Genomic DNA, 15106 nt, shown 5'->3' with positions numbered 1-15106 from the left:
AATATGTGTAATATTGTTTAAAATGTGAAAATGTGAGTTTGAACTCACTCACCAAACAGACCCACTGTAATTTGTGTTTTTAACATGTAAAGGAGAATCTCGTTAGGGGATGTTTGATGAGGCTAAATAAGAATGAGATACCTCAGCATTATTGGAGAACTACTATTATGTGCAATGAAAATGTTTCACTGACTGGATATATAACCAATTTTATATATCGTTCAATTTGTTTAAATTGTTATTTTGAATATATCAGTGTGTAGTCTACTCTGTGTCTCTCTGCGCCTGTGTTCCCATTCCCGTGTTGCAGGCATGTGTAATGCAATTGGATGTTTAAATATGTTTCAGTTAAGCTCATCTTCATCAAACAAGCTATGTTGGAGGAGGCAAATGTTTATATAAGTAACAACTTGAGGAAGGTTTTTGCATTAAATATAGAAGTCTGCAATGCCAGGTAATTGCTTCAAACACTTGAGCTGAATCGTTTTGATCTAATGCAGTTCAAGGGTTGTTACTACTTTTACCTAGATCTGGAGACTACCAAGGAACTAACATCATGTCATTCAGAGCAACCATGAGCTCTAACGCTTGCCTAATTTATCCATTGGAATTTGAAAATATTATTATATCATTCTAAATGCAAGCAAAATTGCCATAAGAAATGTTGTATTACTTAATTAGCTTAAGCAATTGATCTGGTACTAATGGAGGAACTTTGAGCATCCTCCAATTCCCAAAAGGCTCTAGTTGGTTCTCAAAAAATGATGCAAGGAAAATGTTAAAATGATTAGATATTCTTAAGCTGTTTTAAGCACAAAAGTAATTCCACCACAGAGCCAAGATGCAGGTATGAACCATCACATTACAATGTTTAGTGCTCATGATATAATAAACTTGCAAACATTGCTTTCAAACTGAAAAGATCTAAAGAGCTATGGAAAAGTAACTAAAATAATAGTTTAAATGTTTCAAATGCCAGTTCAAATCCAAAGGATTTCCAATAGCTCCAAAACTCTTATTCTTGCAGAATTAGAATTGCCAATGCAGTTATGCATACAAATCTATGCCCCAAAACTTTCCAGGAGTATTGGTTCGATGTTTCCTGTCCAAACTTTTAATCTGGTCCATGTCCTCCTTGGTTAGCTCAAAGTCAAAAACTTGGAAATTCTCTTCCAATCTCTTAAGGTTTGATGTCTTTGGAATGACGACCGTGTTACGTTGGATGCCCCATCGAAGAACAATCTGAGCCACAGTTCTTTTGTATTTTGCAGCCAGTCCCTGGCACGAGAGAAACAAGTTAATGAAACTTTTGCTAAACCAGAACTTAAGCAGATTTTTTTTTTTAATTCAGTGGTAATGATAATAGGCGACAATTTATCCATTAAGAATGGAAGAATTAACTTACTTTGAGAACTGGATCATCCAAACATGACACTGAACCGAACCATTCAGTGTTGGCTGCAGCACCTCCTAGAGGAGTGTGAGCTGTAATACTAACACCGTGCTTCAGACAAAATTTCACAAGGGAATCACGTTGAAAATAGGGATGTGTTTCAATTTGATTCACAGCAGGCTTCACTTTGGAGTAAGCTAAGCAATCTCTAGTTAGAAAGATATCATAGTTGCTGCAGAGAAAATTTTATCAGAACAAAATTCCATACTTTGAAAGATCTGAAAACTGATAGATACTCAAGTGAGGGCAAAAATGTTGAAGCTTTTCTTTCACTTACAGTGTATATCAGATTCCAAGACATCTCTCTAACCATAAAAATTCAAAATAATGACTATGGCACAGTTTATTTTAAGATGTGTGGATGGATATGCAATACAACAGAATTTTTAGAGGTGATTTTGTCAAATTTAGGGTTGGCAATTAGTGCTCGTGTGTGTGTCGTGTCAACTCATGAGTATCCGACTATATGGATCAAACACTAACCCGACATGTTTATTAAATGGGTCAAGATTCATCGACTCTAACATGACCCATTTATTAAACGAATCAGTCGTGTCGACCTGTTATTTTATTTAAAAAAAAGATTATGAAAAAACAAACAAATAAATATTTTTAAAATGAAGTTCAAAACTAACGAGTAACTGTATTACAAATAATCATTCAAAACTAAAGCATATCTCAATATCACAAATAATCAATCACAATATGTCAAAAAAAATAATCCACAACAATTAATAAGTTTATATATCTAGGTTTGAAAGGTACATTGGTAAAATGTTATTTAATTAAACAGGTCAAATGGGTTCCATTGGTTGAACACTAACCCAACTCATTTATTAAATGAGTCAGTCATGTCAACCTAAATATGACATGAATCCATTAAGCCTCAACCCATAACTTGCTAATTTTGTGTCATATTGTGTCAGGTTCGTAGGTCGTATCCAATATTGCCAACCCTAGTCAAATTGTTGTATTCAGTGAAAAAAAGTAAAACCATGTTACTGATGATTTCTAATACAGATCATGATAGTTGTTCCCTCTACTGCATTTATGTGGCTCAAGTTAGTGGACCCTGTCAAACTAGGTTTTACCGGTCGTGTCAAAATTCAACTCTTTCTCCAACAGCCCACAATTAATTTAATGCCCGTCTTTCGACAGCCAAAAAACAATAGGAATTCTGGAGGAGATTATGCACTAAACCTTTTGAACATAAAATCAAGGCAGGATAAACCTTACCCATATTTTAATACATGTATACTAGGCACAAAGGCAGCTAGATCTGCACAAGTTGTACAAGTGTATGCATATGTATAACTTCTTAAAAAATGAAGTTTACACAATTAGTGAATGTTAAACATATATCAATTTAAGAGTAATAAATGATAATAAAGTGAATTCATGACTAATATATGATGTTTAGACATTAAAATACAAACCAAATAATAAGATCTAAAATAGTAAATAAAGGATAACTAGATAAGTGTTCAAGATTAAAACAAAAAAGAAATAAAAGATATGCGTCCCTCCCGTGTGCTGCATATATTTTTTTTTAAAAGGACGGCTGGGACATGGATGCAAAAGTTTCCTAGGCGTGTCCTGTGTCCAACACGGGTAGGGCACTGTAGTGCCTATGCTTTCTAGATAAAAATCACCCTATAAAAAACAAATCTGTATGATTGTCATGACTTATGTTTTGTATTATAAAGTCACCATATTTATGATGTCCATCTCTATTTAACATCTTGACTTAGGTTTCTTTCATTTCTTAGCAATAATGGGTGGCAATACTCTACCTAAATTGTACACACAAGTGATAGAAAAGAGAAAACTAAAGATGGAGCCACTGAATTTCTCAATTCTTACACAAGGTACTTATTTAGATTTAAAAAGTGCATTTAAATTTATAGAATTATTTGGGATAAGATCCCTCCCATTTAAATATTCCAATTCCCTCCTATTTATGAGACATGTGGCATTTATTTGATTTGTCTGATTTACATAGGTTTTTAAGACCATTGGATTTTTTAAATGCCACGTGTCTTACATCTAGATAAAAATTGGAGGAAATTGGAAGATTTAAATAGAACAGGATTCTTTCTAGAATTATCTTGCTTGCTGTATCCAGACAAATACCAATCCAACCCATTTCAAGAATAAAATGTGACCAATTAACCAACCAAAAAAATTACTTGTTACAATTAATATATTGTTGTTGCATCGAAAAACATAAATGTTGATTAATCTGACACGTTCCATTCCACTTTTGTAAGCTTTAAAATGAAGGAGGCATAGGATTTCAGATTACAGAAGGCAGGATTCTAAAGGAAATTATTTTTTGAAAAATGGAAAAGAGTCACATTGACATAGAGCAACATATGCTATTCACTTGAATGTGCTTTAAAATTTTAAAATGTCAGTGCACCTGATCCCAATGCTGCGAACTAAACCCTTGGAAACCAGATCTTCCATAGCACGCCAGGTGGTTTCAAGAGATATGGTTGTATCTATTTCCAGCACACCATCCTCATCCAAAGCACTGTCAGTGGTACCCACGCCTGCATGTTAGTAGGATAAGAAATTTTTTTGAACAATGATTCACAAGCAGATGCAGAAGTTGCAAATTGCCTTAAGTATTCTCAACACACCAGTATGAACTAAACACTAATATCATAAACCACAGTAGAGAATTTGTGAACCATCTATGCAGGAGAAAGGAGTGTGATGAAATGGGATGGGACTCATCTCAGTCCACAAGTACAAATTTGCAATTCCCATTGACTGATTTTTTCAATGAACTGCCTTCCATCAAATGTAGGCCTCCCGCCTCTATAGGTGAGATGGAGCTGGCAAGCACTTGTAACTTGTAAGAGACTCAAAATTGCCTAGTGATTTGTTCCTTCAATGAACTTGACCTACTCTCCCTAGCACTTATATTGAGATTCCTCACTAATACCATTTTCAGCATTATCCCCACGGACCCCACCTATGCAGTGCAATAACATGTTATAAAAGCCAACTATATTGTTTTTAAAGCCATTCTACACTTTCATCATATGCAAATTAGATATTTTAAGTTATGCAGCCCACAAATTGTACACCCCAACTTCACAGTAAACAATAGAAAATACAGATAGCAATAGTAAAATGATGAAACAGGCAGGCAGGATTTACCGGTATGCTTGGTAGCTACAGGGAAGTGAACAAGGTACAGATCCAGATAATCTAGCTGAAGCTTCTTCAGACTGTCTTTACAGGCCTCAAAAACATGACCATGGTCTGAATTCCAAAGCTGCAATTTATGTGCAATTAATGAAAGAATTTGTCATTATCTGGAAAACTTGAGTGTTACCACTACGGAAATTAAGGTCATAAATTCACAGATTAACTAACCTTTGTAGTGATAAAAAGATCCTCTCTCTTCACAAGTCCGGACTGAAATGCTCCTGCAAGTGCCTCTCCAACTTCGGTTTCATTCTTGTAATCAGCTGCAAGCAACATTATTTGTCAAATATCAAATGCCTCATAAACACCTCAAAAGGGAATACATATTCGATCACCACAGGAAAAACATTGTGATCATTTTTGGTGGGAATGAAGCATGAAACAATTTCCCACATTTACTCTCCCATGCCAAATCTATCCTCAAGTTTATGTTCTTCCAACAGTGTTGAATGTCAATGATTTTCTCAATTTTGATGCAAAGGTTGATCAATATACAGCACATACACATTACACACGTTACACCTATAGGAACTCTCAATCCTACCTCACCCTCCAACCACTCTTGCGAGAGGAGAAGGTGCTATTCAAACCAAAGCTCATTGGAAAATTTTTGCTTACAATAAGTGGGGAGGGGTGGGATTTGAACCCAGGTTCTCTCCTCCATGGGAGAATTGCTACTGGTCACACAACTGACACAGTGCTCTTGAGCCTTGACAGAGATCATTGGAAGAAATAGAAATGTTGCAAGATGTGGTGATTGAATTTCCAATGATCTATAAACTCAAAAAGTTAACACCCAAAATCTACATAGTGTTGCAATATGAGAAAGTTTCAAGGGTCAGTTAGAAATCATACTAGGTTGCACAAAGTATTTCCAAGCACCACAAAATTGAATACCCAACAATTCTACAAGTAAAAGAACCAGAACAAAGACTGTTTGATTTGTTTCACTCTTACAAGTAATAATAGTAAAAGTTATGTTTTATGGTAATAGTGTACAGAAGAAATTGAATACCCAACTAATCTACAAGTAATATAACCTTCGACCCACCTCATAAAAAGCAAAAAAGATTAAATTTTTATGAGAGAAATTACCAGCACAATCAAAATGGCGATACCCAATCTTGATGGCATTGATGACAAGGTCCTTGATGTCCTTGCCTTCCACACGCCAAACACCAAAGCCCACTAAGGGCATCTTGAACCCACTGCTGAGTGTTACAGCCATTTTTTCAGTTTTGAGACACAGCTAAACCGTCTTTTAACTCTCTGCCTCTCAGCTTTATTTGTTTATGTTTGCAGGAGCAGCTCACAGAGAGAGGATTGTTGTGAGTGCTTATAACGAGGTCAGTTTTTGGCTGTTCTTTGCTGATAAAGAATATACGTATGCTGGCATTTCTAATTTTAGCGTTAAAAGATGTAGCTAAATTTAGTGTGATTTGCATTTGCTCGAACCGTTTGATTAGGTCCTAATGCCAATGATGGTCAAGCGATCGAGCCGGCGAGGTAAACATTTCCTTCTGAGGAGAATTTATGTTGCGTTTGCCTCGACTAAAAATCCTACTTATTTTTACTATCTAATTTATTTTTATTACTATTTAACTTATTTTTATTGTTTTAAAAAAAAAAACTTTATTTTTATTGCTATTTAGTTTATTTTCGTTATTATTTATGGATTTTATTGCACTTTTTGGTATTATTTATTAGTCTTATACTCTTATTGTACTATTTTAGCAAACTTTTAGCTTTATCTACAATCTTTTCAATAAAATTTTTTAATTTCAATTAATTATATTATTCCCAAATGGACATTATATACATAATTTTTGAATTTTTGTCCCTCTCACAGTGTACATCTCACACTATATGTGTGTGTAATTAGAAATGACAACAAGACGGGACAAGGTCTAATAAGGTTGACTTATTCCCACCTCATTCCTTTTCCAGGCTAGGAAAATTGTGTGAGATAGAAAATGCACGTCGAAAACAAGTGGGATGGAGGTATTTTATCATTTTTAATAAGTTCGCTTCAATATTAATAAAGGAGAGAGAGAGAGAGAGAGAGAGAGAGAGAGATTGTTTTATGAGGTAGTAATAACATGTGTACAACAAAATTATAAATATTTTAATTAAAACATACACACACATTTAGGATGGGCAAGACAAGCAAAATCTGCCCTCAACCCCTCACCTATTCAAGACATTCTAAACAGGCATAGGGCAGAGCGAGGCGGGATGGAGAATTTTTTGCCATCCCTATGTGTAGTCTCCCATCTTAAAGCACTGAGTAATTAAGAAGTTTTTGAGGAAACCATCAGCTATTGGCTAGGTGTGGGGAGTAAAAGGACCCAAATGGGCATATGGGCCTTTGGACTGTAGCATGGAGGGTCGACCTACCCCAGAATTGAACTCTACGAATTGGCCAATACGCCGAGGGTCCAAGGGTGCAGCTGAGGGTCCAAGGGTGCAGTCGAGGACGAGTTTCTCCTCGGACAAGCCCAAGAGAATTCAAAACTTCATTATGAAGGTCAAAGCACAACTCTAGAAAGACTAATGGTTAAAGGGGGAAACTCTGAACCTTCTCGATACACCAGTGTTAAGGAAAATATCTAGAGCAAAGGCTGCCACCTCCGCATTAAAGACTCTGCACCTACCTCCCTGACCGCATTAATGAGAAAGTGACCCCTGAACAGTAGGGCAGAAACTTCTAGTTAGGGTCCCAAAAGGCATCTAAAAAAGGGGTATTTAAGGAGGAGGAATGCAAAGGAAAGGGAGATCTCTCTCTTTCTCTCTCTGGCTTACTCTCTCTCTCTCTAAAGAAAAAGAAAAGAAATTAAGGATTGTAACCTATAAGAAAGAAAGAGAAATAATACAGAATTGGTCCTCGGCTTACATCCGAGGAGGCCTATTTGCAATTAACAATTGTTATTCACAAGTGTTTGTAACTCTCAGGCTGTTGTCAAGTTCTCAGTACCTTTAACCTAGATTTCAAGCCCACACTCTACAAATTTTATTGTTTAAGCCTCATTGGGCCTGAGCCCATAATCTTCTTTGGGTCCAGGTGCAATTGTGCACTTACACTAGGATATTTGAATCTATTACCTCTTATATCACATGAGGTATGGAAAATAGTTTTGAATACCATATTGGTCACTAAAATAGAATATTTCAATCTTAGTGTACTGTTTCAAAAATAATATATATATATATATATATTTTTTTATAAGGTGGGTTCAAGTTAGTAACTTAGATAAGAGTTACATTTTTTTTTTTCTTCTAAAAAGCAGTAGAATTTCAACATTTGCATTTTCCTTTAGGCTCCATTTGAATCTTGAGAAGAGTAAGGGAAGTGAAAATGATCTACTTGAAGATAAATTCATCAAGATATATCAAGGAATATCCTTCCCATTTTCTCATTGCTTCCAATACGTAGGCATAGCATAGTAGAGGGTACTTAATGAATTCACATTACAAGGCCAGAGTCAAATTAAAGATCATAAACATCAAAGAGTTTCACATGATGGAGTTTTGGCATTCATGCACGATCTATAAGTTCTTAAACTCCTCTTATTGCCAGACTAAAATCACTAGGATGATCAATAGCTCATGTTCCCTTAACACTTGAGGGAAGAACAATTACTAGAATCTTGGGCATACTTTATGCATACACATCTATGCCCCAATACTTGCTGGGTTGATTGGTCCGATATTTCCTGTCTATAGTTTTGATCAGTTCCATGTCCTCTTTGGTCAGCTTAAAATCAAAAACTTGGAAATTCTCTTTTGAGTCTCTCAATTTTTGATGTCTTTGGAATGACAACTGTGTTCCTTTGAATGTTCCACCAAAGAACAATCTGAACCACACTCTTTTTGTACTTCTTTGCCAGACCCTGAAAGAAAAAAACATTAGACTACTTATCTTTGATGAACTCTCCTATTTGGTTGAGCTTATTTTCATCATAAAAGAGAATGTATAGTTTTAAAGTATCATCTATTTCAAGGTAGATATGTAATTTTACAGAACAAACAAAATAAACTAAATAAGCCAATGAAACTAAGTTGAACCAAATGAACACTCTCAGGAAATGTATGAAGAGTGAACTTACTTTGAGAATTGGCTCATCCAAATATGAATCTAAACCAAACAATTCAGTGTTGGCCACAGAACCGCCTAGAGGAGTGAGGGCTGTAGCACAAATCCCATGCTTTCTACAGAATTTGACCAGAGAATCACGCTGGAAGTAAGGGTGACTTTCAAACTGGTTCACTGCTGGCTTTACTTTGGAATAGGCTAAGCAATCTCTGGTTAGAAAGATGTCATAGTTGCTGCAAATAAGAACAGCATGTTTCAATCAAATTATTTGATAACAAAGGAATATATATTAAAAAGTCCGGAAAATAAAATATAGCCATGATCCTCTCAATTTGACTTGAAATGGAACGATTCAATTACACAAATAAGATTTTATTTTCTGGATCTAACAGTACGCAAAGTATCACGTCATTTAAAATTTTAACCATGAAATGAATTCATTTCAAATGGAGAGGATCCTTTCGCTTGAGGACTGCATATGTAGTCCTTTGAATCAACGCTCAAGGCCATACCCTACTATGCTTGATTCTCTTCTATGTTTGCTAATCATGATATTAAGGAAGGATGTGACAATCCTAATGTGATGGCATGATTGAAAGGGCAGAATGAGATGACACATATCAAAGAAAGTCACAAGAAATTATGCAGAGCCATTAAAGTGATGCATTATTCCCATGCATCCAGAGGAAAGTAATTGCAAGTGTTAGAAGCTAGCTAGCTAGGCCAGGTGCACCTGATCCCGATGCTACGAACCAGACCCATGGAAACAAGATCTTCCATATCATGCCAGGTAGTTTCCAAGGATATGGTTGTGTCTATGTCCAGTTCCTTATTCTCATCCAGTGCACTGGCAGTTGTTCCAATTCCTGCATGCATTTGGAATACAACAGATTGAGAAAAGTGTAAATCACCGTACATGAGGGGACCATGATCCTAATTGCTTGTCAAGGGCCTAAAAAAGGTAAAATGAACTCAAAGATGCCATTACCTAAGTGCAGAATATTATTTATAACTAGACTGACAATGTGACAAAAGAGAGGCAAGATGTGGACTTTTTAACCAGTGAACTAGAAGTCTATAAGCCGTCGATCCCATCAATTAATCTCATTCTACACACCTTTTTTCGTCTCATCCTGGTTTGGCTACTTTTTTTCATCGAATAAACCCAACAAATCATTATTTAAGTTACTATAAGTCAAGTAATCTCATTTTACACACCCTTTTTCGTCTCATTCTGGTTTGGCTACTTTTTCTCATAAATAAACCCAACAAAACATTATTTAAGCTACTAGAATCAACTAGTTTCTGTTTTTGAAGTCTCATTTTTACATCATATTGTATTTGATTTCTAGCCAGGCAATGCTAATGGCATCTCTCCTTTTCTTTTTTCTTTCTTTCAATATTTCCGTAACTTGTTAAAGTGGCAAGTTTTGCTTGAACTAACATCACTTTCACATGTGTGCACCACTGTCGGTATTTTTATTATGTACCAATCACAATGAATCCCTCACTAGTTGGAAAAAGAGTTTGCGTCTTTAAATTTATTGTTTCAGGTTATGCAGCCATGAACTGCGGCCTACTGGCCTTAACTACACTACACTGAAGATAAGAATACCAAATATGATGAAACAGGCAAGCATGAAGTACCGGTATGGCTAGTAGCTACAGGGAAGTGAACAAGGTACAGATCCAGATAATCTAACTGAAGCTTCGTCAGACTGTCTTTACAGGCCTCCACAACATGTCCATGGTCTGAATTCCAGAGCTGCAATTAGGAAATAAAAAAACCAAGAAAACTTTGTTCATTTTGCTTGAATTTATGAGATAATTAACCAATTATAGTCTGATACTAAACCAAAAAATAAAATCAAATTTTTTTAATTATAATTGAAGTTAAACTGGCCTTGGTGGTAATGAAAAGATCTTCCCTCTTGACAAGCCCAGTCCGAAATGCTTCTGCAAGTGCCTCCCCAAGTTCTGCTTCATTCTTGTAGTGAGCTGCAACAACCAACCTTGTCAACTGGATCCAGACTAGGCACCATAGCTAGGGCTATTGCACCATGTAGTTGTTAGAGGAAAAAGTTGAGAAGATAGCATGGTAAAAAAGTTAAAAGTTTTGATCCCATTGTTGAGATTAAAAGTAAGGCCCCATGTTTAACAACATATTTTCAGTTTTTAAACAACATTACACGCATTTTCATACATTTTTTCACTCATATGTATTTTCAAAAAATACAAAAAACGTTATTAGAACAACGTTACCAAACAGCTCGAAAGTTTTTTTAACTTTCAATCTCAGCCATCAAAAGTTCTATTGCATGGTACTATTTCACCGGGTCTCAATTCATTGTCAACTAACCATTGTTTATGTTATGAATAACTCAAAATAGAATCAATAAATCTAATAACACAAAATGTTTTCCACTTTATGTTTCACCAATTGTAATATGCCCCCTCCCCCCACACACACACACTCATATATATATATATATATATATATATATATATATATATATATATATATATATATAATTTGCGACAAATTGTTATCAGTGAGACATAAAAAGTGGGAGAAAGAATAAAATTCTATTAGAACATTCATTTAGCAACCTAACCAAATGCATTTTTATAGTCAAAATTGACCCATGTGTCACTCTAACATTTTATTGTGTTTGGTTGTAAGAGAGGAGGAAAAAGAAAAGAAAAGAGATAGGAAAGAAAGGGGAAGAAAAGGAAATGAAAAATAAGAGAAAATAATAAACTAATCTTTCCTTTGTTTGGTTTGCAAAGGAAAAGGAGTTTGAAAGAAAATTTTATATTTTTTACTTCAATGTCCAATTGAATTTAAGAGAAGGATAAAAACTCGTGGGCAAATGTAATTTTCTAGTCATGAAAACTCAAAGAGAAATTCTATAAACACAAAAAATTTCATATTTATTGGTGATTAGTAAAAAAGTTATGTTAATAGTGGACTCAAATAAAAATTAAAAAAAAGCTTGTTAATTTAATTGCTGTGTACGTTGTTGTTATTGTTGTTGTTGTTGTTTTTTTTTCTGGAGGAAAGAAATTTGTTGTGTACGTAACTTGCTCAAAGTCTAATATGTCATGGTACAATTTTTCATTGCATTGTTTCTCTCTATTTCTGCCCAAATCGGACGGAAAACAAAAGGTGGGCTTCGTAGATTTGATTTCTTTACTTTTCTTTTCTTTTCTCTCTCGTGTCAACCAAATAAGGAAATTATTCTTCTAAAAAAAAAGAGGAAATTATTCTTTTACATAATTTTATATTTTTGTCGCCATTACCTGATATATGATTCAACCACTTAAACAATCATATGATCATATTGCTTCAACAACATTACACTATTCTCTCAAAACGAAAAGAAAAGACCTTCAACTAGTATTTTCCTATACCATAAAACCCTCACAATATATAGTAACAAGTGTCCATTGTAGGAACTAGTTCAAACTTCAGCTAGATTAACTAGAACTTTGAAGCAAAATTGAAAATAATCATTTTTCCTATAACTTCTAACGTCTTAAATTGCCCACAGTTTGCCTGTTATTTCACAAATCAAACAAGTAAGTTAGACCTTAGAAGAAGAATACAATGAGCAGCTGAAAACACAGAAGAAATGTTGCATATATACAATAAGCTACAAGTGATGAGTGAAGGTTACCAGCACAGTCGAAATGGCGATAACCAATCTTGATGGCATTCATAATGAGGTCTCTCATTTCATTTTTTTTCCATGCGCCAAACACCTAGGCGGCTAGGCCGATTATCGGCATCTGGAAGCCATTGTTGAGTGTATTTGCCATTTCTTCTGGCCCTCCAAACTGACCCATTGTGACCTGTTATGCCTCTATGCTATGCTCCAATGAAGCCTTGTGCACTAGAAGAGGTGCATGGCTCTACCGTTTATATATTGAGAAAGTCTCAATGGTAGCCACTATCTCAATAATGGCACAAGAATACTGTACCTACCACTACCAGGAGAAATATCCATATTGGTATTTGAATAAATAATGTTAGGGATATTATAAATTTTACAACATGAGACTTAAAAAGATGTATCACTAATCACAAAAAATAATTCAAAAATGCATTTAATAGGTTATTGACGTCCACATATCATATTAATTGTCACATCAAGTTATAAAGTTTTCAAGTAAAATTAATAATATTTCTAACATTTTCCTATCTGAATTATTTCTTGTAATTAGTGACACATATTTATAAGGGAAAATGCTAGAGATATAAATTCTTTTACAAAAATATTTATAAACTGATGATGTAATAAATGATTATAGATAAGTGAAAAAGTGATGTTAAATGTTGGCCACAACAACAGTTTGTAAAAATGTTTTAAAATGGTTTGTAACTGTAGCATTACTCTATTTGTAAGATTCATGTACATAAAGTTGTATTATCTTTAGCATTACCTAATTATATTACTCAATTATTTGAGACTTTGTAAAAGTAGAGGAAAAATATAAAACTAATTTTTTTTCTATATTTCATTTTTAAAAAATATATCAATTTTTGTTCAAAATTTGGGTTTTCCTCTAGTAGGGGGCCCTAGGCAGTGGCCTAGGCCTAGGGCCGGCCCTGCAAAGAACCTTAGTTGTAACTAGTCATTTTGAAGTAGAGCATGGCTAGAGCTTTTCCTTGAGTCATTATAACAAGTTTAACGCAATTTTTTACAAGTATAAAGTAAAACAATTTGTATATAACAAGTTTATCCCTATCTTTTACATTAGTTACATGCAATCAATATCTCATATCTGATGGGAACCACACTTGTGAATCCTATATGTAGGGATAAAATGCCCAAAAGTATATATTGGGCCGTGGGCTTTGTCTGAGGACGCTCAGTGGTCCGAGGACAGATAGATGATAGGGAAGACATAAGAATTAGAGTGCCACGAACAGACTACGACTATGAAGGCTAGTGATGGTGGTTCGAGGAGGAAAGCCTCTTCGGCTAAGCAAAGCAAAGATTAGAAGGTTTGGTCTGCCATTGAGAGCAACACTCCGAAAGATTCTACTGATAAGGATAAGCATCAGTGAAGCCTGGGACAAAGGGAAGCTAAAGAAATATCTAGAGGAAAGCTGCTACCACCACATTGAATGCCCTGCAACCGACCTTTTGGCCGCATTAATGTGGAGCAACCGACCTTCTGGCCGCATTAATATGGAAGTGATACCTGAACAATGGCAAGCTGCCTTACAGCTACTTCCAAAAATTTCAGGATGGAGCTGATGGAATAAGGATCAAAGCCAACAACTTGACCTACATGTGAAGGGTGGAGATGAAGAAAAGAAGGGTATATAATAGAGAAAGAAGCCCCACGGTAGGGGGGATCAGAGAATTGGGAGAAAAAACACTGTAGCAATAAGAACTAGACTTGTAATCAAATTCAAAAGAAATATATATAAGACTCAGTCTCCTCAGATTGTGACGATGACGATTTTCTTTGAGCAAAACCATTTTATTTTTGTTTTCCTGTCTTCTAAGTTCACTACAAATATTATCTAATTTATTAGAGTCTATTTTTCCAGCCCACTCTCTACAAATTCATTGTATTGGGCTCTTTGGGCCTAGATCCTTTTTCCTTTGAGCTTAGGCACCAAACTGAGTCCCTACAACTGACGTCGTCTATGGGAAAGTACTTGAGCTTTAGTGAAACCAACAATTAAGCATGGTAGGCTCAGGGCCAAACTGAGAGGAATCCGTTGGGTCCCAGCGTTAAGATCAGTTTCTCAATCTTGAGCAAAAAAGGGACCGGGAGGTTAGTGTACATACCACACATACCAGTAGGAGTCAGTCCAGAAGTGGGAGCCACGTCTTTCATAAGGCAACTACCAAAAGCATGCAATTAGAAATTGATTGTTTGCGAAGAAAGTTGCGTTGAGAGCGACGTAGAGGAACTCCTTCAAGTTCTGACCATTCTTCTAATGGATATAGTGATAGTAGTAGACCGGCGCAGGTCAAGGACTTGTCCTAGCGAGTCTTTTTCATGTGACGAGAAGCGTCGTGGTAGGCGGGAGAGGAGAAGTCCTCCATGTAGAGGCTTAGGCAACGATTCCATGAGTAAGGCTCTGAATCAAATCTCCAAGTCACCTTTTACTCGAAGAATTGAGGGAGGAAGGGTGGCAGAAGTGTTTTTAGATTCCAGCCTGGTTGTTGGACAGGTAGAGGGTGATTTGGAAGCCAGGGATCTGAGAATGCAAGAGTACTTGAGTCAGGTCAGACATTTACAATCAGGGTTTGAGTCTTTCACCTTACAACAAATCCCTAGAAGCAAGAATACGCATGCTGATTATCTGGCCA

General features: G+C 35.6%; 1 protein-coding gene and 1 pseudogene across 1 annotated transcript; both read right to left on the bottom strand.

The window, feature by feature from the left end:
* Nucleotides 1-803: 803 nt before the first annotated feature.
* LOC142643747 (NADP-dependent D-sorbitol-6-phosphate dehydrogenase-like) lies at nt 804-6075 on the bottom strand. Its single transcript, XM_075818462.1, has 6 exons — nt 5771-6075; nt 4844-4938; nt 4625-4742; nt 3876-4008; nt 1406-1625; nt 804-1278 (listed from the first exon to the last, which is right to left on the bottom strand). The coding sequence occupies exons 1-6, from the start codon at nt 5901-5903 to the stop codon at nt 1048-1050; spliced, it is 930 nt and encodes a 309-aa protein (XP_075674577.1). The 5' UTR covers nt 5904-6075; the 3' UTR covers nt 804-1047.
* A 2136-nt stretch (nt 6076-8211) lies between these two features.
* On the bottom strand, nt 8212-12590 carry LOC142644750 (NADP-dependent D-sorbitol-6-phosphate dehydrogenase-like; annotated as a pseudogene).
* Between the last annotated feature and the right edge of the window lie 2516 nt (nt 12591-15106).

This window comes from Castanea sativa, chromosome 7, assembly GCF_040712315.1.
Source record: "Castanea sativa cultivar Marrone di Chiusa Pesio chromosome 7, ASM4071231v1".
NCBI lineage: Eukaryota > Viridiplantae > Streptophyta > Magnoliopsida > Fagales > Fagaceae > Castanea > Castanea sativa.
Note: the sequence above shows the minus strand (reverse complement) of the source record. Positions and strands in the feature narration are given on the sequence as shown.